A 22,013-nucleotide genomic window follows, 5' to 3' on the forward strand; every position below is an offset into this window, starting at 1 on the left:
GCGAAAATGCTACTTAGGAGTGGAAGTTCAGATTTCTTTCAGTGTGTGTGGAATGCACTCAAGAAGTCAGGAGAAATAATCATTTCAGACGTTACCCAGTGTCTCCCCTTTACTCCTGGGAAGGAGCAGCCTTGCCTTGGCCCCAGGAGGGTTTATGGAGCTGCCTCAGGAACTGGGGAACCCAAACCCCTTGGCAGTGGCACCAACTCCTGTCTGGTCCCAGAGCAAGGTCTGCACCTCCTGATCCTCCCCTGCCTCACCGGGATTGCCTGAAAACCGAGCTGGAATTAATGAATTAATTAATTAATTAATGAACTGCGACATGCCCATGGTGGATCTGCTCTGCAGCAGGGAACCCACAGAGCTCAGAGTTCTCCTTCTGCCAGCAGTGTGAAAACAGAGCCAGGGAAAAGAAGCACATTTGTAATAGCACAAATTTACAATAATTCCACTCCTGCATCTGGCATCGTGGGTTTGGAACCAGGGGGGAGATTTCTGATCCAGCATCAGTGGATTTATTGCATTTTTGATCTGTTTACTCGCTGCCTGACACTTCAGCAGTTGATTTTGGCATTTTGCACATGGGATTGATTTTTCAATAACTTGTATCCCTTCCATATGAATTAATTAATGGCAACAAAAAGAACCTTTTGAAATCACAAAGCCCACTGCATTCATTTCTGCTGATTTCCTCCTGGAAGCTGAAATCACATGAGTAACTTTAATTTTGGCCAATGTGTAGATCTGGGATGGGATTGGTGAACCCAGCAGCAGCCCAAGGTCGGGAATGAAACGCTGCCAGGAAATGTTTGTGGGGATGCAGAGCTTGGAGGGGGTGGGAAGAATCACAGCACCCCAAATTCCAAGAATTCCCTGCAAACCTGAAGGGAAACCTGAAGGGAAACCTGAAGGGAGGTGAGTGAGGAACTGTGTGTGGGCCCAGGTGTGTTTGGGATTGGGACACCCCTGAGTGTTCCCTCGTGGGGCAGACAGGAGAGTGAGGCAGCAAATGCCGATTGTGTGCAGGCAGAGCGGGGAGAACGCTGGGATCTGCAATTGCAGCTGCACACTCCAGACCTTGGGCTGCTCACATCCTGGCCAATCTCTGTTTCTCAGCCAAACTGGCTCCCAGGGAGAGCCCGGCAGCGCTGCCTCGCTGGGAGCCAGTTCAGAGCCACACTGGTGAAGACATTACTGCCTTTACTGGGACAGAGCCACGCCAAATTTGTGTTTTCTGCTGATTTTCCCTTTGTTTTGCCCTCTAGACCCCGTGTGTGTAGCACCTGACCAGGCATGTGGGTACCATATACTATGCAATGTGTACAGTGGTGCATGCTCTGCTCTCCCTCTGCTTTTAGTGGCTTTCAGAGAAAACTACAAAAATTGGAAAAAAAAAAAAAAGAAAAGAATAAAAAAAAAAGTGGTGTTATTTTTGTGACCAGGATCATGCAAACTGCATGCCCATAGTATCCTCATTTCTATGGATTCGTTTTCTGGAATTTAGATGTACAAAGATGAACTGCATTACAATAACTTTTCTACAATAAATGAACAAAACTACCAAGCGTTTAAAAGTCTGTCCAGTGTCTTTGTGTGCTGCACCAAGATTGGGAAGATGCTGAGGAGGAACCCGGAGTCCTGTGGCATTTCTGCTGTTTGCCAATAGATTTTGGCAGCAGCCTCACGTGTTGCATTTTTAGGAAAATTTAATGAGGTTCTGAAGAAGGAGATGCATCTGCTCTGCGAAATAAATGATGTTTATTTTTGTAACGAGCTTAAATAGCTGTGACCCAGAAGTACAGAAATCCAGATAATTCCTGCTGATCCAGCAGGGAGCGAGGTGCTGGCAGCCAACCGCTCCTTTGAAGGATTCTCAGGAATGTTCAGGGCTCTGGAGCTGCTCCTTGGTGGGATCTCCTGGTTCCTACACAGGAGCAGGGGCAGAATGATGGGAGGGATTAAGGATTAGATAATTATAAGGTAATGAATAGTTTATCACAGAATGGTGAAGGTTGGAAAAGACTCCAAGGCCACAGAGTCCAACTGTGGCTGATCCCCACCCGAGTGCCACCTCCAGCCACTTATGGGATCTTGGAAAACTGAAAGCACTGGAAGGTGCTGCCTCTGGAAGATTCCATTGGAATCTTGAAGAAGCATTGGAAGATTGCAGCCTCCTCTTCCCAAAAAGGAGAAACAGGAACCAGCAACCTCCTGGAGATGCTGTGAGCAGCCAGACCTTGCCTTGGAGGGACAGGAGCACGCTGGCCAGGTGAGCTGCACCCTCAGGCAGATCTAAAGCTCTTAAAATTCTGGTTAATAGGACTTGCTTGGCTGTGGGTTCAAAATTAGATCTTAAGGCATGAGTTTTCATCGAAGCTGTTAATGAAAAGCAGGAGGGTTTTCAAATAAATATAACGGAGCAAAAAAAATGCCTTTGGTGTGTTTTTGTATGATCCTAGGGGTTCAAATTTCTTAAGCCACTTAAGTTGCCTGTGTCCTGGGGAGGGGGCTGGAGCTCCAGGAACAGCTCAGCGTGGATTTTGGGGCAATTCCATCAGGAAAAAGTGCTCAGGTGGAGTCCTTATCCCTGCAGGGATTTCAAGGTGGATGTGGCACTCGGGGACACGGGGCAGTGCTGGGAATGGCTGCACTCGGATATCTTGGAGGCCTTTTCCAGCCTCAGCCATCCCACATTCCCTCCGTTTGGGCTTTTTCCTGCACAGAAGCATTTCCATGATGAAATCCTTCCGTCGGCACTCCAAGCACTTCCCCAGCACAGACTGCCCGACCCTGTCTGTGCTACAGCTGGAACAAAACGGACACGACCCGAAAAATCCCTCCCAGATTTCCAGGAGGGAATTGCAGTACACGACCCGAAAAATCCCTCCCGGATTTTCAGGAGGGAATTGCAGTACACGACCCGAAAAAGCCCTCCCAGATTTCCAGAGGGAATCGCGAGGCTGTACCAGCCCTGCCCACTGGAATGCTTCCCTAGAAAGCTTCCAGCAGCACTGGGAAGCCCAGCTTAGCCCATAAAAACCAGCAGTACTATCCAGGTTCAGCCAGGCTGCCCTAGGGAAAAACCCAAACAAATGGCACGGGGGGGTGGGGGGAATCCTCTGAGGTTTTTATTGAAATAATCAGAATAAACGGTTTAATTGAACTTTGGTAGCTCTCCCACAGCTGTGCAGCCACCGAAGCCTGCGAGAGCTGAGAACAGAAGAACGCCGAGTGCTTCTGAAATTCCAAGCTGAGGACCGGCAGAAAGGGGGATAATTGCCAGCTAATGAATAATTAACGCCATTGCAGGCTGGATGCTGAACCTGTGGAATGTTTTACACCGGAGGAGCTCACCCGGGGTGCGGGATGGACTGGCACAGTGGGCTACCACGGTATTTCTCTTCTTAAACTCTTCAGGGCCATGAATTCCCCTCCTGAGCAACAGGAAACACAAAATCTCTGGACACAGAAGACTGGAGATTACTCTGGCCTTGCTGCTTTGGTTCTGGACCAGCAGGGAAAATTAAACACAAGAAGCTGCTGTGGGAATAAAAGCTGGTTGAAGATGAAAAACTTCTGGAATAAGAAAGGAGATTTCCTGTCCCAGGCCAGGCTGGACATTGGGTCTTGGAGCAGCCTGGTACAGTTCAAGGTGTTCCTGCCATGGCAGGGAAAGGTGTCAGGTGTTGGTTTTCTTAGTTTTTACAGAGATGGGGTAACTGAGAGGTTTTAAAAGATTTTATTCTATTATTAGTGAGACACAAGAGATATAAAACTTATTCATTACCCATATCACAAATTATTATAGTCAGGGCCAGGACAAGTGAGAGGACAAATACTCCATGTCTTGTCTAAGGCAGCAGCACAGCTGTGCACAACCTAATTATTATTGCCTGGGATTTCCAAATCCATCAGGGTTTAAACTCAGTGGAGGGTTTGGACAGAGAGAAATTTATCTCAAGGAAGAGAAGGCTCTTGGCAGATCTTAAAGCCCATTCCAGTGCCAGAAGTGCCCATATGCAAACTCACCCACAGCTACTGGGGAGCAGCTTCACCCACGTTACTCCTGAGTTTTCCTCAGAGCACCAAGTTTTAATACGGCAAAGTGAACGTGGGTTCTTCATAAACTGCAGCCAGGCTGGGAGAGCTGGGAATGTTCCCCTGGAGAAGGGAAGGATCCAGGGAGAGCTCAGAGCCCCTGGCAGGGCCTGAGGGGGCTCCAGGAGAGCTGAGAGGGGCTGGGGACAAGGGATGGAGGGACAGCACACGGAGGAACGGTTAAACCTGAAGGGACGGGGCGATTTCGATGTGGTACCGAGGAGAAATCACCGTCTGTGAGAGCGGCGAGGCCCCGGCGCTGTTACCGGGATCAGCAATGAAGCGGGAGGTGCCCGTGGTAGGGCCGGGATGGGCTGCGGGCCCGGCAGAGGCTCCGAGGGCAGTGGGTGTGCGGAGCCCGGCGCTGTGGCACAGCGGGCAGTGGGTGTGCGGAGCCCGGCGCTGTGGCACTGAGAGCACCGAGTCTGACGGAGCCCGGCGCTGTGGCACCGCGGGCAGCGGGTCTGACGGAGCCCGGCGCTGTGGCACTGAGGGCAGTGGGTGTGCGGAGCCCGGCGCTGTGGCACAGCGGGCACCGGGTCTGACGGAGCCCGGCGCTGTGGCACAGCGGGCAGTGGGTGTGCGGAGCCCGGCGCTGTGGCACTGAGAGCACCGAGTCTGACGGAGCCCGGCGCTGTGGCACCGCGGGCAGCGGGTCTGACGGAGCCCGGCGCTGTGGCACTGAGGGCAGTGGGTGTGCGGAGCCCGGCGCTGTGGCACAGCGGGCAGTGGGTCTGACGGAGCCCGGCGCTGTGGCACTGAGGGCACCGGGTCTGACGGAGCCCGGCGCTGTGGCACAGCGGGCAGTGGGTGTGCGGAGCCCGGCGCTGTGGCACTGAGGGCAGCGGGTCTGACGGAGCCCGGCGCTGTGGCACCGCGGGCAGCGGGTGTGCGGAGCCCGGCGCTGTGGCACAGCGGGCACCGGGTCTGACGGAGCCCGGCGCTGTGGCCCCGCTCCGCCGGGCGCGCTGAGGCGGTGCCGTGTAATGGCGGCCGCGGTGCCGCCCCCGCGCGTCAGCGCAGCGCGCCCGGCCCGGCCCGGCCCGGCCCGTCCGTGAGGCGGCCGCGGGCGCTGCTCCGCTCCCGGTGCTGCCTCCGCCGCCGCTGCCGCCCCGCTGCCGCTGCCGAGCCCCGTCCCGAGCCCCGTCCCGACCCCGCGGCGATGTCCGAGCGGCAGCGGCCCCGGCGCGGCCCCAGCCGGCACTCGGGGCGCTGCGCCGGGCCCTGAGCGCCCGCGGCCCCGCAGAGCCGCGGCCGGCGAGGCCCGGAGGGCCCGGCCGAGGATGGGGATCCTCTTCACCAGGATATGGAGGCTCTTCAACCACCAGGGTGAGGCCCGGGGGGATCCGGGAGGGACCCACAGCCGCTCCGGGGCGGCCGCACCGGCTCCTGGAAGTCGGGGGCTTTAACCTTTTTTTTTCCACCTTCTTTCAATTACTGGAGTGCTCATTTCCTGACAGCCGCCTGTTAAATTATTAACGTGTGCTGCTCCTCAGAGGAGCACGGCCGTGGCGCGGCGTGGCGGGTGGGTTCGTCCTGCTGTCGGCAGAGTGCGGGTTTCAGTGGCAGTGCTGGATAAGTGGCTCGTTCACGGAGTAAATGTTATTTATAGCTTCGGTTGTGGCTGCCCCTGGATCCCTGCAAGTGTCCCAGGCCAGGTTGGACAGGGCTGGGAGCAGCCTGGGACATGGAAGGTGTCCCTGCCCATGGCAAGGGGGTGGCACTGGTTAATCCTTGATTTCTCGTCCAACCCAAACCATTCCGGGATTCTGGCATTTTAAACACCCGTGTCCTTACAGCTAGGTGTTCATGAGAGTTGTAACTTCAACTACAAAACACCTCGCCATGCTCTTTCCATGTTCCTGAAGTCCTTGGGATCTGATTTAGAGTGAAGCTCAGTACTCTCACACCTGCTGGTTGAATGTCCCAGTTATGTCCCCGTTACCGTGTAGTGCAAATACAGCAAAATATTTTTGTCTTGTAGCGTCCAGCCCCACCTCAGAGCTTCTGTTCCAACTGATTTCCTAACATCCACTATGCTGGCAGCATCCCACCTGAAACAAAAGTTCCTAGTTATGTGGGGTCAGGTAAGCAGACACTTTTACAATATTGTGCAGTTGTGCAAAGTTATTAAAACTGGAATTTGTATTGGAGGGCATGAAAGAACTCTGCAAAACCACACAATATTGGTAAAATTAAACCCCAGACAGCCCCACTTACCTGACCCCTGTCCCCTCCCTCTCCTGTGGGATAAATCAGTTTGCTGGTAGGGATTGATCTCAGTGTCTGAAGCTTGGGCATGTTTTTAATGCTTTTTGTTGCCCTTGAGAAACACGGGGAAGGAGGGGAGAAACCCCCTTGTCACCAAGCTTTTACTGGACTGCTCCTGCTTGGTTGTGCAAGTGAAAGTTGAGTAACAGAGCTGAGAGCTGGCTGTGCTCTCCCAAACTGGAAATCATCCGTTTTGATGTGTTTGACTACCAGTTGTAGAGTTCCCAGCCACTTTTGTGGTGCACAGGAGAGCAGGTGCTGAAGGGAGGCAAGGATTGATGGGGCATTGAGCTCCACAATGTCAGAGGTGGGGTGTGGTGACTTGTCCAAGGCCAGGCTGGGTGAATGTGTCCTGTGAAATGTTGGGGGGCACAGGGATCACCCCGGTCTGGTTGGGTTTTACCTGTTCTTTGCAGAGACATCAAGAGATTGCCTGGGTGAAGGGAAGGTGGAGTTGGGAGCTGAAAAGCTGAAAGTGGAGTTGGGAGCTGCAGAGTTCCCAGTGGAGTTGAGAGCTGTTGTGGCTGGGGGGTGCAGTGTGACACAGGCTGCACAAGCCTGCAGGAGCCTGGGAGAGGATCCCAGCGTGACCCTGGCAGTCAGGGATGGAAAACCCTTCTGAGATCTCTCAGGGCCGGTTCTGTGGAGGGGAGAGCTGCCAGCCCCTTCCCTGCCCACACAAACTTCCTGGGCTGGCCCACAAACACACCTGGCCACGGCACCTGGAGCTGGGCACTGTTGGCTCAGGAAACCAGAGGCAAACGTGGCACTGACTCTGATCCAGCCCCATGGCTGTGGCTTACCCGTGCTGTTTTCATTGCAGAGCACAAGGTGATCATTGTGGGCCTGGACAATGCAGGGAAAACGACCATTCTGTACCAATTGTAAGTAGCACCTGTGGGGGCATTTCCAGCTGTGCTCCGTGGCCCTGGGTGCTTCACTCTGAGCTTTCCAGGTGCCACAGGGTGCCTGGAGCTTGGGAAGGGCTCTGCTGGATGGATGAGGGTTTGTTCAGGGGGTTTGGATGCATCACCTGCTGTTAGCAGGCACTCCCAGCACCCTTGGTGGCACGGCCCTGGCTCTCTGCCAGCCCCATAAAATAGGATTGGAGTGAGTGCTGGCCACGTTTGCAAAACTGATCCACGGCACAGACTTGAGCAGCACCCAGATCACTCTGTGAGTGGCAAAGCACCTCTGCCTGCCCTGACTTGTGTCCCCAGCGCTGAGATCAGTTTGTTTGTGGGATGGCATGAAGGAGGAAGGCTGGACCAGCACAAACCCAGGACAACACCCCCCTGCTGTCCTGCACCTTCTGCCTTCCACAGCAGCATTGATTTGTGTTTGCCTTGCATTAACCTTGCTCCTGGTTTACATGGAGCTCAAATGAGTTTCATATCTCAGTTCCCAGCTGCAGTTTGATAGAGGACACCAATCTGTCCACAGGCTCAGAAGCAGCTCAAGGTCTGTTTGTGCTGGGGACAGATTGGCCTTTCCCACGTGCACCGTGTGGCACTGAGGAGTGTTCCTGAGTCAGAAATAATTCCTGATAAATGATGTGGCCATGCTGCTCCAAGCCCACACGTAAAATTGGCTTTGTGGAATGGCTGGGGTTTGTCACATCCCAACCTGCTTTGCCTTTCCCCAGACATTTCTGGCTGCTGGTGCCCTGCCACGCTGCAGGGCTCAGAGTGGAAGGTGAAGGTGATGGTGATTTATAGAGGGAGTGAGAGATGTTAAAAAGCACAAACAGAGTGAAGGGTATTTCTTAAGTCTGGAAACTGCTGCAGCTGAGGGCCGTCCTTGGTGGTTTTTAATCCACTTCCTCCATAAATGTCTCACTGTTCTTCCCCTTATTTCTGCAGTTTCAGTGCTTTCTTTTCCCTCTCATACAGATCTCTGTCTGTCTCCTTTTTCTTTGTACCCACTCTGACTCCACAGGACATTCCCAGCTCCCCTGTTCTCCTGCCTTACTCCTCCTTAACCCTGCCCCATCCTTGCAGATCCCATTTTTCCTCTTGCAGACACTTCCTCGTCTCCCATTCTCACACTCAGCTCTCCTTGCACTGGCCCAGGGTAACTGGGATTGTTTTTCAGAGCTCTGCACCATCCCTTTATCTCCTTGGCTCTCTGTATCCTCTTCAGGAAATATCCCAGCACCATTACAGGTCTCAAATTGCTGTCACTGTAACTAAAAGCCCTGCTGGAACTTCAAAAAGGTTCATACAAAATGAAAAGCTATATCAAGATGATCAGAAGAAAAAATAATTAAGTTCTTTTGAACACAGATGGTTTGCCTTGGAGCTACTGTTAATTTTTTTTTGCCTGTTACAGTAGAGTTTAAATAGTTTGAACTTATGGAGAATCCAGAGCACACATTTGGTTATTTGATATGCAACTGGTGCTCTTAGTGACAAAGTCACACTCAGTATCACTAAACAGTACATTTGAAATGTTTAAGGGCTGCATTTGTCTCCAGCAAGTTGTGTATGGGCTGTGCTGAGGGGAGAAGAGGAGGAAGTTGGGACAGGAGCATTGTGAAGAGTGGGTTTAGTGGCCTGCCCTGGAAGGAGAGGGGATGGAGTGGGTGAAGTGTTTCTGGTGGAGCTGGAGGATGAGCTGTTGTTTTTCTGAAACCTTGGAAATCTTGTGGCTTAACCACATTCTTGAAGCAAAACAACTGCTGTGTCCCATGTCAGCCAAAATGGGCCTGGAGAAAGAAGAGCTGAGTGCTCCCAAAAGCTTCTGAAGCAAAAATGCTCTCAGCTCCATGGTTTAATTAATTATAACACATTTTGTTCACAAGTGCTCTCTCAGCTCCATAATTTGATTATTCCATAGTTCACTGAGTCCTTTTCATTGCTGTTTTTATTTATGTTTGCCCCTTCCACCAGCAGCCCTTGCCTTGGCTGCCCAGGGAGCGTTGCTGAGGTTCTGCCCCGGGCTGCAGCTCCGGGGGCGGCTCTGAGTGACTGTCCTGTCCTTGTCCCTGTCCCTGTCCCCTGTGCAGCTCCATGAACGAGGTGGTTCACACCTCTCCCACCATCGGCAGCAACGTGGAGGAGATCGTGGTGAACAACACGCGCTTCCTGATGTGGGACATCGGGGGGCAGGAGTCCCTGCGCTCCTCCTGGAACACCTACTACACCAACACCGAGGTGACAGCCCTGCCCCTGCCCTGCACGGCACTCTGCTGTCCTGTCCAAGGGGCTGGGCTGGTGCCCTCACTGCTCTGGGGATGCTCATCCCTCCTGGCTGGGGCTGGGAATGGCACAATCCCACCTGGCTGGGGCTGGGAATGGCACAATGTCTGGGAATGGCACAATCCCCTTGCTGTGCCTGGGAATGGCACAATCCCACCTTGCTGGGGCTGGGAATGGCACAATCCCCTTGCTGTGCCTGGGAATGGCACAATCCCACCCTGCTGGGGCTGGGAATGGCACAATCCCCTTGCTGGGGCTGGGAATGGCACAATCCCACCTGGCTGTGGCTGGGAATGGCACAATCCCACCCTGCTGTGGCTGGGAATGGCACAATCCCACCCTGCTGGGGCTGGGAATGGCACAATCCCCTTGCTGTGCCTGGGAATGGCACAATCCCCTTGCTGGGGCTGGGAATGGCACAATCCCACCTGGCTGTGCCTGGGAATGGCACAATGTCTGGGAATGGCACAATCCCACCTTGCTGGGTCTGGGAATGGCACAATCCCACCTGGCTGTGCCTGGGAATGGCACAATCCCACCCTGCTGGGGCTGGGAATGGCACAATCCCCTTGCTGGGTCTGGGAATGGCACAATCCCACCTGGCTGTGCCTGGGAATGGCACAATCCCACCCTGCTGGGGCTGGGAATGGCACAATCCCACCTTGCTGTGCCTGGGAATGGCACAATCCCACCCTGCTGTGCCTGGGAATGGCACAATCCCCTTGCTGTGGCTGGGAATGGCACAATCCCCTTGCTGTGGCTGGGAATGGCACAATCCCACCCTGCTGTGCCTGGGAATGGCACAATCCCCTTGCTGGGTCTGGGAATGGCACAATCCCCTGGCTGTGGCTGGGAATGGCACAATCCCCTTGCTGGGTCTGGGAATGGCACAATGTCTGGGAATGGCACAATCCCACCTTGCTGGGTCTGGGAATGCTCATCCCACCTGGCTGTGGCTGGGAATGGCACAATGTCTGGGAATGGCACAATCCCACCTTGCTGGGTCTGGGAATGCTCATCCCACCTGGCTGTGGCTGGGAATGGCACAATGTCTGGGAATGGCACAATCCCCTTGCTGTGGCTGGGAATGGCACAATCCCCTTGCTGTGTGCCCGCTCACTCTCCCTGCAGTGGGTGCTCCAAAACCTCCCTGGCAGCCCCAGAGTTCCCTCCAAAACCTTGGCAGCTCTGCCTCACAAGCTCCTCTCATCACCAGCTTCAATGAGTTCTCAGAGCTCTTCAGAGGTGCAGTTGCAGTACACACACGCATATGTGTATATAAAAAAATTATATATATATAAAAAGATATGTATATAAATTTTATCAACCACATAACTTCATAAAAACAATGCTTTAAATCAAGCTTTCCTATATGTTATCAAATAAAATTTAAATATCTATATTATATTTATAAATATCTATATTATAGTTATAGATTTATATTTTTATATTTATATTATTTATATTTATACATAATATACATATAAATAATAGAAATATTTAACTATTTGATTTATATTTAAATATTCATATTATACAAATGACATTTTGTACGGTTAAATACAATTATCACAATGATTACCTTTGTTCTCCAGTTCGTTCCTATGCGGTGCTGAGATTCCTTAAAGTTCATTTCAGCCTAAATGAAGCTGGGAGGGTGTTCTTGGAGTTTGGAGCTTCAGGACTTTTTAAATCCCATGCAAATACCTGTTTGCATGTTATTCTTGATCTAGACAAAATTTATTCATTTTGTTTTAAAAAACTGCAACAAATGATTTGAGGGATCTGTGTGGTGCCTCAGCTACACCAAGCAAAGAACAAAACCAGATCTGGGATTACAGAGAATTTTCTTGCTTTCAGTATGAATTTTTCACTGAAAAATGGAGAACAGAAAGTGAAAAGTCGTGTCAGAGCTGCCTTGTCCCCAAAGCACAGCAAGAGTGAACAACCCCAGAAGTGTGGGATTACTGGGGCTGGAGGGAGGTTTGGGAAGGGGATGGGGTTTGATAATCCAGCTGGATAAAGGGCTGGCAGTGGGAACAGCAGGAGTTGCTCTGCCTAATCATCTCCCTTTTGCAGTTTGTGATAGTTGTGGTGGACAGCACAGACAGAGAGAGAATTTCTGTGACTAAAGAAGAGCTGTACAAAATGTTAGCACACGAGGTGAGTGCGCCGTGTCTTTAATATTTATTTTAATATTTAATATTTATTGTAATATTTTTTTAAATTATCTGGCTGACACATGCCAAGAGAAACAGTTCTACACCCTGAACTGCCTTGTCCCAGCTGCACTGTGTTCTCCCAGTGACACTCCCAGCAAAGCTGTTAATTAATACTGAATTACAGAAGTGGCCTGTCACAGTGCTCCAGTGAAACAGCAGCTGGGACCTGTCAGGGACATCTGTGGGTTCTGGACTTCAATCCATGTTAATATCTGAATCAGAGCCTTTAAAGAATAAAAAAATATCCTGCAATAATTTAATAATTATTTTGATATCTTCATGGTTGCCTGAGGTTTTAGAGCATTTACAGTGTGTGTTAGAGCACCCAGCTCGAAATTAAAGGAACTTTAGCCCATGGCTGCAGCAGCCACTGCTCTGGGGGTGTCTGGAATTCCAGAGTGGGAATTGCTGAATTGTACCAACCCTCCTTAAAGCTGAGCCCTGGGTCAGCTCTAAACCTGAGCTGGGCTGGTGTACAAGCCAGGCAGCATCTGTGGCATGACCTGAATGCAAACTGGATCAGGGTGTGTGAGCTGACACCGAGCTTCCGAATTTAAGTGTCAGAATAAAAAAATATGCATAAAAATGATGGAATTATAGCCTAAAATATTCCATCTATATTTAACCTATAGCCACGGTTTGGGAGCATGCAGGAAGGGCACAGCCTCCTATGGATTTCCTTTGAGGAAAAACAGGGGCTTTGCTGAGGATCTTTCAAGTTTTGATATTTTTTTTTTTTTTTTTGTTTTGTTTTGTTGGTTTTGTCTTTGTTTTTTTTTTTAGTTTTTGATGTTTAATTTAAGTTGTTTTTAATAAAATAAATTCTAAAAGAGCAGTTCAGGCTGTGGGGTGTTAAATGTGGCACGGGGGGTTTGGTGCTGCTGCCCAGGATTGGGATTTCAGAGCTGGGCTCCTCATGCTGTTGCAACAAGCTGCATCTTGTGTTTGCTGCTGTCTCAAGGAAGATGAAGTTGCTAACGAGCTGATTTTGCCGCAGGGAAGGTCTGGAATTCGGGCAGAGCAGAGGATTGGGGAGCTGTGAATGTGCCCTTTGTGTCCTGCAGGATGTTCCCAGGCTCCCGCTCCAGACCTGCCTGTGACGTTGGGAGAGAGCAGCAATCAAAGTCAAATATTGATTTTAAATCGCTTTTCTTCGCTCCTTGAAAACCTTTTCTTTCTCCTAGCCGGTTCCATGGAGCTGCTGTTAAGGCAGAATTAGTTGTCCAGCTCAGTTCCAGCTATTTTCTGGAGCAGTTGATTATTTGGGAATTAATTTGGCTGCTTGCAAACAGGAGTGTGCCTGACAGGCAGCTCAGTGCTTGAGCTGGCCTGGCTTCTGGGAACTCCTTTTTGCTTCTAAGGGAAAGATTTTCAATAATATACCCAAGCCTTCATGTAATCCCAGGCAATTTGGGGTAAAATAAGCTTATCCCTGGAGTCACTGTGCCAGATTGTCAGTGCTGCTCAGGTGTGGGGGTGCAGGGGTCCCAGGATGAGGGGAGAGATGAGGATCTGACTCCATCTTTCACAAGGCTGATTTATTGTTTTATGATATATTAAAACTATACTAAAAGAATAGAAGGAAGGATTTCATCAGAAGGCTGGCTAAGAATAGAAAAAGAAAGAATGAATAGCAGAGGTTTGTGGAAAAAGAAAGAATGAATAGCAGAGGTTTGTGGCTTGGGCTCTCTGTCTGAGCCAGCTGACTGTGATTGGCCATTAATTAGAAACAACCCCATGAGCCCAATCCCAGATGCACCTGTTGCATCCCACAGCAGCAGATAATCATTGTTTGCATTTTGTTCCTGAGGCCTCCCAGCTTCTCAGGAGAAAAAACCCTAAGGGAAGGATTTTCCATAAAACATATCTGTGACACTGAGGTGCAGGGGTGCACAGGGCTCTGACCTCATGGACACAGCAAAACGTTGTGCTGAGATTTTTACTCCTCATCCAAGGCAAGAATTGGCTGTTTGCTGAGCTGGATCAGGGCATTTCCTGCAGCTCCTTGCTCTGGAGCACTGTTGGCTGGGCTCTGGTGTTCCCTCCTGGGGCTGCTCTGCTCTCTCATGGCCTCCTCTCCTTTCTCCCCAGGACTTGAAGAAAGCAGGGCTGCTGATCTTTGCCAACAAGCAGGATGTGAAGGAGTGCATGACAGTAGCTGAGATCTCCCAGTTCCTGAAGCTGACTTCAATTAAGGATCACCAGTGGCACATTCAGGCCTGCTGTGCTCTCACTGGAGAGGGGTAAGAGGGATTTGTGTCCTCAGGAGGGAAAGCTGGAATTATTCTGGGGGTTGTGTTGTGGTGTTTGGGTTTAACACACATTCCTGCCCTGTCCAGAATCCCAGAATGGTTTGGGTTGGAAAGGACCTTAAAATCATCCCAGCCCTGGCGTGGCAGGGACACCTCCCACTGTCCCAGGGTGCTCCAAGCCCTGTCCAGCCTGGCCTGGGACAGTTCCAGGGACCCAGGGGCAGCCCCAGCTGCTCTGGGCACCTGTGCCAGGGCATCACCGCTTCATAATCTTGATACTTACAAGATTTTTGGGCTCAGAACACCAAATCCACATCAAACCCACAGTGGCACCTCACAGCAATAAGACTTGATATGATTTGGGTTTAATGAGGGTGGGATGAGGTGGGGGCAAACTGAAATGTGGTTCCTTAAGAATGTTCCTAATTAGAGAGAACTTAATTTGTCTTGAAAATCTGGGATCAGAATTCTCTGGCCACAAATTGAGCAATACAGGGAGTGAGGAGTTTCCAGAAATGATGGAGAGTTCTTGGGAAGAGTTGAAATTGTTGGTGTGCAGTTACCTTTGGAGCATTCCCTGACTGGTGTCTCCTGTGTCCCCAGGCTGTGCCAAGGACTGGAGTGGATGATGTCCCGCCTGAAGATCAGATGATTTTTAATGACCTCTTTGCACAGACATTGCTGCAGCAGAGCTGTTCCAGTGGCACATTGGTGGGGTGGATGTATTTATACGGAACTGATGGCAACTGTATTTTCTACATAGCTGCACACACACACACACACACACAGACAGACAGACACAGACAGACACACGGACAGGAGTGGGAGCAGGCACAGAGCACAGGAGCTCTCGGGGCTCTGGGTTGGGTCGGGCTCCTCGAGGACGCGCTCGGAGCTGTGACCAACCTTGTTTCCAAGCTGCCCCTCGGCACAGCCAGCCCCGGGCCTGGGGAGGATGGAGAGAGGGGAAGGAGCTTTCAGTGCAGAGTTTTCTGATCCCACTGTGGCCCTCTCCAGTGGGAGGTGCTGCTTCATTGTCCCAGGAAATCAGCGAGCCAGTCACTGGCGCAGGGATCGACTCTCCAGCGTTTCTGAGGCGGCCGACGTTACCAAGGCAGAACTCTTTTCCTGTATGTGTACTGTACATATTTGTGTATATTTATACCTCAATCCTAGGTTCATTGCAATCTGCTCAGCCCAGTGTAAAGCTGAATCAGTATGTTGGCAGTAGTGCTGATCTGTGGCACGGCCACGTCCCCGTGTCCCCCGTCCCTCCGTGTCCGTGCGGCTGTAACGTCAATCACACCTGGTCAGCAAACCCTCTCTTCAGCCCATTGCTTGTTTTTCCACATGATTCTTGGGTTAGGGAGGAGGCTGGAATGGATTGAGGCACACACAGTTTGAGCTTCAAATTCCAGGGTTGGCAAACAGAACAAATTTGCCCAAGAGTTGCAGATGAAATGGATTTTCCTCTTTCATTGTGGTCATCGTTGGATTGGGTGATGCTGCAGGTCCTGTCCATTGCTTTCCTTCTCTGCTGTGCTGGTTGATTCAGGTCTGGCAGAAATACCTTTGGCTGTCAAAAAGGGAAAAGCATCTTTTCTTTTTCTTAACCAAAGAAGAGGCACAAAAGTAAGTTTGAAAGTGTCACTGGAACTGTACAAGTCAGACTCTAATGAAGTGTTTTTCAGAGATAAAACTCTCTTTGCTGCATAAAGTGTGCAGATACTAAAATGTGCAGATATAGCAACATGCAGTGGAGGGGACTGGCTGGGGACAAAGCAGATGACACTACTTGAGAAGCTCCAGGTGACCCACACGAGTTCCAGGGCAGAACTTGAGAGCAGAGCCCCCTTGCATGGTCCCCAGGCAGTGGGAGAACACTAGGATCACCTTTCCCTGCTGGGATGGCAGTCCCAGGCACAAGGGCGTCACAATTCCCACTCAGAGGACCCAGGGAAGGCAATGGGGTGGTTGGAAATGTCAGGCTCTTCTGTGGGAGATGCGTTGGGAGTTCAGCAGAATGAAACAAAACTGTGTTTAAAGTGTTCTTCCCTTTCTCAGCCCCGTGCCTGGCAAGGAAAAGGCATTTTAAAGACATTTTAAAGCTTAGTTTGAACTTTTTAAGGTGCTTCTCTTTGGTTCTGGGATAATCTGGTCAGCTCCTGCCTTGCTGCCCACCTGCCTCCCTGGGAGCATGGCAATCCTGGGGAAAGGAGGGGAGGCAATCTCTAAGTCTGTATTTAACAAAGGCAGGTAAAGAATTTAACTTTTTAATCTATTTTTGGTATCTCCAACGCTCCCTGGCTGGGGGATCTGCTGTCTTTGTTAACCATTAAGGTGTACATGCATATATCTCTAGTGCATGCACATAGATCTTGGTATTTAACTGGTGTATTGCAAAATGTATCAATGTTTGAAGAATTAACAATTTAATGCAAAGACTCTCTCAGTTTCTCTGACAGTATCTACAAGCAACGAGCTCTGTGCACACTTGCATATGAAACGGAATTGTACATTTTCTAGTCTAAAAAAAGAAAAAGCAGACTTGCTTCTAAACCCAAGTGTTTGGTTTTTGAGTTTTGTCTTCCCTGGGCTGAATCCTGCAGGCTGGCTGAGCTGGTTGGTGAGAGAAGGAGCTGCTGCTGGTGGTGGTGGAGCAGTGCTGGGTTTCTGCTGCTTGGCTGTGCCTCTGCAGGAGCTCTGGCAGATGCTGCAGGTGTGGGCTGTGCTACAAAGCAGATCCTCTGTGTTTACACAGCCCTTAGGTTGGTTTCACTCTGGCCCTGCCCGCGCCACTTCCCTCGCTGTGGCCTCTGAGGTTCACCTTGGCTTGGTTTCCCCGTGGCCACAGCAGGGCCTGGGAGTGCCTGCACACCTCAGGCTGGCACACAGGGCTCTCTGTGCCCTGGGGTTTAACAAACAGGGCCTGGGAGTGCCTGCACACCTCAGGCTGGCACACAGGGCTCTCTGTGCCCGGGGGTTTAACAAACAGGGCCTGGGAGTGCCTGCACACCCCAGGCTGGCACACAGGGCTCTCTGTGCCCTGGGGTTTAACAAACAGGGCCTGGGAGTGCCTGCACACCTCAGGCTGGCACACAGGGCTCTCTGTGCCCGGGGGTTTAACAGGGCCTGGGAGTGCCTGCACACCTCAGGCTGGCACACAGGGCTCTCTGTGCCCTGGGGTTTAACAGGGCCTGGGAGTGCCTGCACAGCTCAGGCTGGCACACAGGGCTCTCTGTGCCCTGGGGTTTAACAAACAGGGCCTGGGAGTGCCTGCACACCTCAGGCTGGCACACAGGGCTCTCTGTGCCCTGGGGTTTAACAGGGCCTGGGAGTGCCTGCACACCTCAGGCTGGCACACAGGGCTCTCTGTGCCCGGGGGTTTAACAAACAGGGCCTGGCAGTGCCTGCACACCTCAGGCTGGCACACAGGGCTCTCTGTGCCCTGGGGTTTAACAGGGCCTGGGAGTGCCTGCACACCTCAGGCTGGCACACAGGGCTCTCTGTGCCCTGGGGTTTAACGTGCCAACGTGCAGTGTTACCCTGACTGCAGACATCTCATGGTCACTGTGAGCTCTCCGTGTACTTTGTGTTCTTCAGGGCAAATGTCGCCAGAAGTCAGCGGTGGCTGATGTTTCCTGACACATTGTGGTGTTGTCAGGGCTTTTGGGGTGGAAATGCTGATGTTTGGTCTGTAGGGGTGGTCAGCAGAGGTGACAATTCCAGACTCACTTGGAATGGTTGCTGTGATCAATTCCAGCCTCTGTGATCAGTTCCAGCTTCACCTGGAATATTTGCTGCGATCAATTCCAGCCTCTGTGATCAGTTCCAGACTCTCACCTGCAATATTTGCTGTGATCAATTCCAGACTCACTTGGAATGGTTGCTGTGATCAATCCCAGACTCACCTGGAGTGGTTATTGTCATAAATTCCAGCCTCTGTAATCAGTTCCAGCCTCACCTGGAATGGTTGCTGTGATCAATTCCAGACTCTCACCTGGAATATTTGCTGTGATCAATCCCAGACTCACCTGGAATGGTTGCTGTGATCAATTCCAGCCTCTGTGATCAATTCCAGACTCTCACCTGGAATATTTGCTGTGATGGTGCTTTGAAGTGCACGTGTGTGAACTCAGAAATGTTCTAACTTTCCTCACCGAGAGGAGCAGCCAAACTTCTGATCCCTCCAGCCCTTTGTGTGGTGTGTAAGTGCTCCTTGTTGACAGCTGTTTTCTTTTCCCTGTGGGGAAATTGCCGTTTTTCTCCCAGCCCAGTGCAGGAGCTTTGCTCAGTGCTGCTCCCGCAGGTTCCTCCCCTGGCTGGCACCTGGTGTGTGATTGATGCTGCTGCTGTTCCACCCTCGGGGTTCTGCTGCCTTGGCTTCCAGCTGCAGCTCAAGCTTTGCCTTGGTTCGCCATGAAATTCACTCTCAGCAAAAGGGAGGGGCCTTAAAAATGGTTATTGAAGTGCTGCTGCAAAATGGCATTTTAGTAGCAAAACAAAGAAAAAGGTCATATTTCAATACTCTGATATTTCTTTTGGTTCAGAAGATCATCAGTTTGGTGAATCATCTCTGGATGTGCTGCTTCTGGCATCTGGGAATTATACAGGTCTTTAATTGTGAGGAGAGGTGAAAAATAAACTTGGGGAACGTGAACAGCTTCATTTTTTAATCTTTTCTCTTTGGGAGGCTGAGCAGCTGCTCTGCTGAGCACTGAGGAGGTGTGGGATGGTAAATGCACCTGACCAGCACCTTCTGCAGCTCAAGTGCCTAAATCTAATTCCATAATCAGCTTTATTTCCCATTCCCTTAGAACAGAGATACAGATCTATGAAAGCCTCCCAGTGTGTGGAAGTGAGTGGGTTTCCCCTCCCCACACCCAAGTTTTAACAGGATTTGTGATAAATTTGTTCCAGTTCTCCCATCCCTGCCATTCCAAGCATTTTTCCATTTATCAAGCATCACTGAGCTGGGGACAGGAAATACTGAATTTGTCCTTGTGTCAGGTTGATTGGCTGGAATTCCTGTTGAGGGACTTTTTAAATAACTCAATCCAGGAATCCTTGGCCTTGGGAAGCTCCTGGTGGCTGTGCTTCCTTCCATGCTGCCTGGTGGAACACTGGAGTTTGTCACTGTCAGATTAATTAGGTCTGAAGAGGAATTGTCAGCTAATTGAGATGAATGTGCTGGGCAGGGCAGGGCTGATCCCTGGCACCAGGAGTGGCACTGAGGAAGGAAAATGTGATAATCCAGATGTGGATAATGCAGATGTGGCCTGGTTATAAATCCAGATTGACTTGAATATATTGTAGTGGTGAATACATTAAATGGCCAAAAATGATTAATTATGAGGGGCTGCCTCTGTAGCTTTTTATTGCACGTGTGAGAATCATGAGCGGGAATTCTCTCCTTGCCTTACCAGTGAATTTTTCTATTGTAGCTTTATCCACAGTGGAGTCACTTTACCACCCTGAGCCTTTTAAGCCAGACTTTGGGTAAGGACAGAGTTCAGAATGTACAAAATGATGAGTTCAGAATGTACAAAATGATGAGTTCAGAATGTACAAAGCGATGGCTTCACATCAATCCCAAGCCTCAGGAGGGCTGGAGCTGGGGCTGCACTCACGCATGGGCATTAAAGTCATTCAGCCCAAACATTTCACAGAGCTGTTTATTATAGTAAAGGAAAACCAGGATTCTACTAAGCAACTTTTTTTTTCCCCCCCTGAAATTTGATCAGAGCATTCCTTGAATTGTTTCCCCTTTGCCGCTTTCAGACTCTGTTTCTCAAGCAGCTGAAGGGAACTCATTCTCTTAATTCTTGTTGAAGTGGAGCAAATACAGATTTGGGCTGGGGAGCTCTGTACCATCATATTTATGCATTTATAGATGATGTCCATTGCTAATTCTTTAAAACCTACCAGTATTTATGATTTTAAGTTGAAAACACTTGTAAAAATGTGCCTGTTTGCATTAAACTTTGTTTGTGGGAGTTGCAGTGAAAGTTTTCAAGCCAGTATGTGATTGCTGACCTGCTTTTTGGGGCTGTTCAGGTGTTTTTGGGGTGAAATGTGCTGTTCTGCCCAGCCTGTGATGGAGGGGGTTTGTCTGGGGCAAGTTTGGTGATAAGTCTGTGTTGGTTGGTGTCAAGAATGGGAATTAAAATGAGTGTGAAATGTTTTTCTGTCAGAAATGCTGAATCCCAGGGATGTGCCCCTCTTCCATACCCACATATCCCACACAGGTACCTGTGAGCGCTGCAGGAAACTTCTCAAAAAGCAAAAGAGATGGATCCAAGCTGAGTTGGGAGATCAAATTCCCAGATTTGTGTTTGTGGGCTGGACGTGGCCCTCAGTGCTCGGGGCTGGGTGCCAGGGAGGGTCGGGCACAGGTTGGACTCGGTGACCTTGGAGGCTTTGCCAGCCTTGGTGACCCCAGGGTTTGTAAAGGGAGTTCCTGCCCAGCTCTGCAGCCCCCCAGCCCTGGGTGGGCATCTGGGGCTCCCTGGGTCCCTTCCAGCTGCATCCATGGGTGATCCCATGGGATGGCATCTTTAATCCTTTCCAGCTGCATCCATGGGGTGATCCCATGGAATGACCTCCTTGTGCCCCTTCCAGCTGCATCCTTGGGGTGTTCCCATGGAATGACCTTTTTAGATCCTTTCCAGCTGCATCCATGAGGTGATCCCATGGAATGACCTCTTTAGATCCTTTCCAGCTGTATCTGTGGGGCGATCCCATGGCATGACCTCCTTGTGCCCCTTCCAGCTGTATCCATAGGGTGATCCCATGGCATGACCTCCTTGGGTTCCTTCCAGCTGCATCCTTGGGGTGTTCCCATGGAATGACCTCCTTGGGTTCCTTCCAGCTGCATCCATGGGTGATCCCATGGAATGACCTCTTTAGATCCTTCCCACCCCATGATCCCATGGAATGCCCTCCCTGTAAATAACGCCCAGAGTTCTCGGAGTTCTGGGGAATGAGGAATTGCAGCAAACCCCCGTTGGGATGGGGCAGGAGATGCCCGAATGCCTTTGCACATTCCTTATCCTCCCCCCTCCGCTCCTGGCTGTGCTTGGAGCCGTTTCCTTTGGGACAGGCCGGGCCCTGCAGTTGCTCTGCAGCCCAGAGAGGCTGGGGCTGCCCTGCATCCCCGCAGTGCCCAGGCCAGGCTGGCAGCACCTGGGGCAGTGGGAGTGTCCCTGCCATGGAGGGAGTGGGAATTAAATGATCTTTAAGGCCCCTTCCAGCCCGAAGCAGTCTGGTATTCCGAGGTGCTCCTGGGACGTTGTTGTGGCAGTGAAGGAATGCTGAGCTGCCTCAAAGCCAGGTCCTTTCCTGCCTGTCCCTCTCAACTCCATCATTCCTTGACTTTGACAGAACTTCTGAAAACTGCTTTTCGTTTTCTTGGAATCCAGTTGAATATTAGGTGATTAAAAGAGAAGCCACCATTCTCACACTTTATTTTTGTCTGATTTAGCCCAACTGTGCATTCCTTGGGCCTCTGTGCCTGGTGTGTGGAACTGTGAATAGGCTTTTGAACAGAAACTGTTACTTTTTGGCTCTTTTTTTAGTGTATGAAAGTTAAGACTGCTGAGTTCTCATTAATTCTTTTTTTTTTAATAATACTTTTAAATTCATTTAATAATTAACACTTTCTTGATGCTATTACCACTTTTTAAATAACAGGTTGTGTCGCTCCTCTCTTGTTGCACAGTCTGTATTGAGTTATTCTGAACGTTTTTATTATAATATGGGGATGAACTACATGTAAAGCTACAGAATAGTCAACAATATTGACAATAAATACAGTTAATTCTTGTCATTAATTTTTCAGTTCTGATGGGTTTTACCTTCATTCTTCAGAACTGGAAGAGGTTTTTTTTTCTGTTTCAAATATTTGTGTGTATATATATGTAGGCAACTCGTGGGGTCATGTAAAGAGGTCCTGCAAAAAGGTCCTGCAA

General features: G+C 50.4%; 1 protein-coding gene across 2 annotated transcripts; it reads left to right on the top strand.

Moving 5' to 3' along the window:
- Positions 1 to 5,064: 5,064 nt before the first annotated feature.
- On the top strand, positions 5,065 to 20,059 carry ARL5A (ARF like GTPase 5A). Of its 2 annotated transcripts, XM_074547790.1 has the most exons (7): positions 5,067 to 5,427; positions 6,083 to 6,185; positions 7,193 to 7,253; positions 9,377 to 9,524; positions 11,649 to 11,732; positions 13,883 to 14,034; positions 14,647 to 20,059. In XM_074547790.1, exons 4-7 carry the CDS (start codon positions 9,381 to 9,383, stop codon positions 14,693 to 14,695), a joined length of 429 nt encoding a protein of 142 aa, XP_074403891.1. In that variant the 5' UTR covers positions 5,067 to 5,427; positions 6,083 to 6,185; positions 7,193 to 7,253; positions 9,377 to 9,380; the 3' UTR covers positions 14,696 to 20,059. The 2 variants fall into 2 exon arrangements, with proteins under 2 accessions (XP_074403890.1, XP_074403891.1); XM_074547789.1 differs by lacking the exon at positions 6,083 to 6,185 and having other exon boundaries at positions 5,065 to 5,427.
- Positions 20,060 to 22,013: the final 1,954 nt, after the last annotated feature.

This window comes from Zonotrichia albicollis, chromosome 10 (genome assembly GCF_047830755.1).
Source record: "Zonotrichia albicollis isolate bZonAlb1 chromosome 10, bZonAlb1.hap1, whole genome shotgun sequence".
Taxonomy (NCBI): Eukaryota; Metazoa; Chordata; class Aves; order Passeriformes; family Passerellidae; genus Zonotrichia; species Zonotrichia albicollis.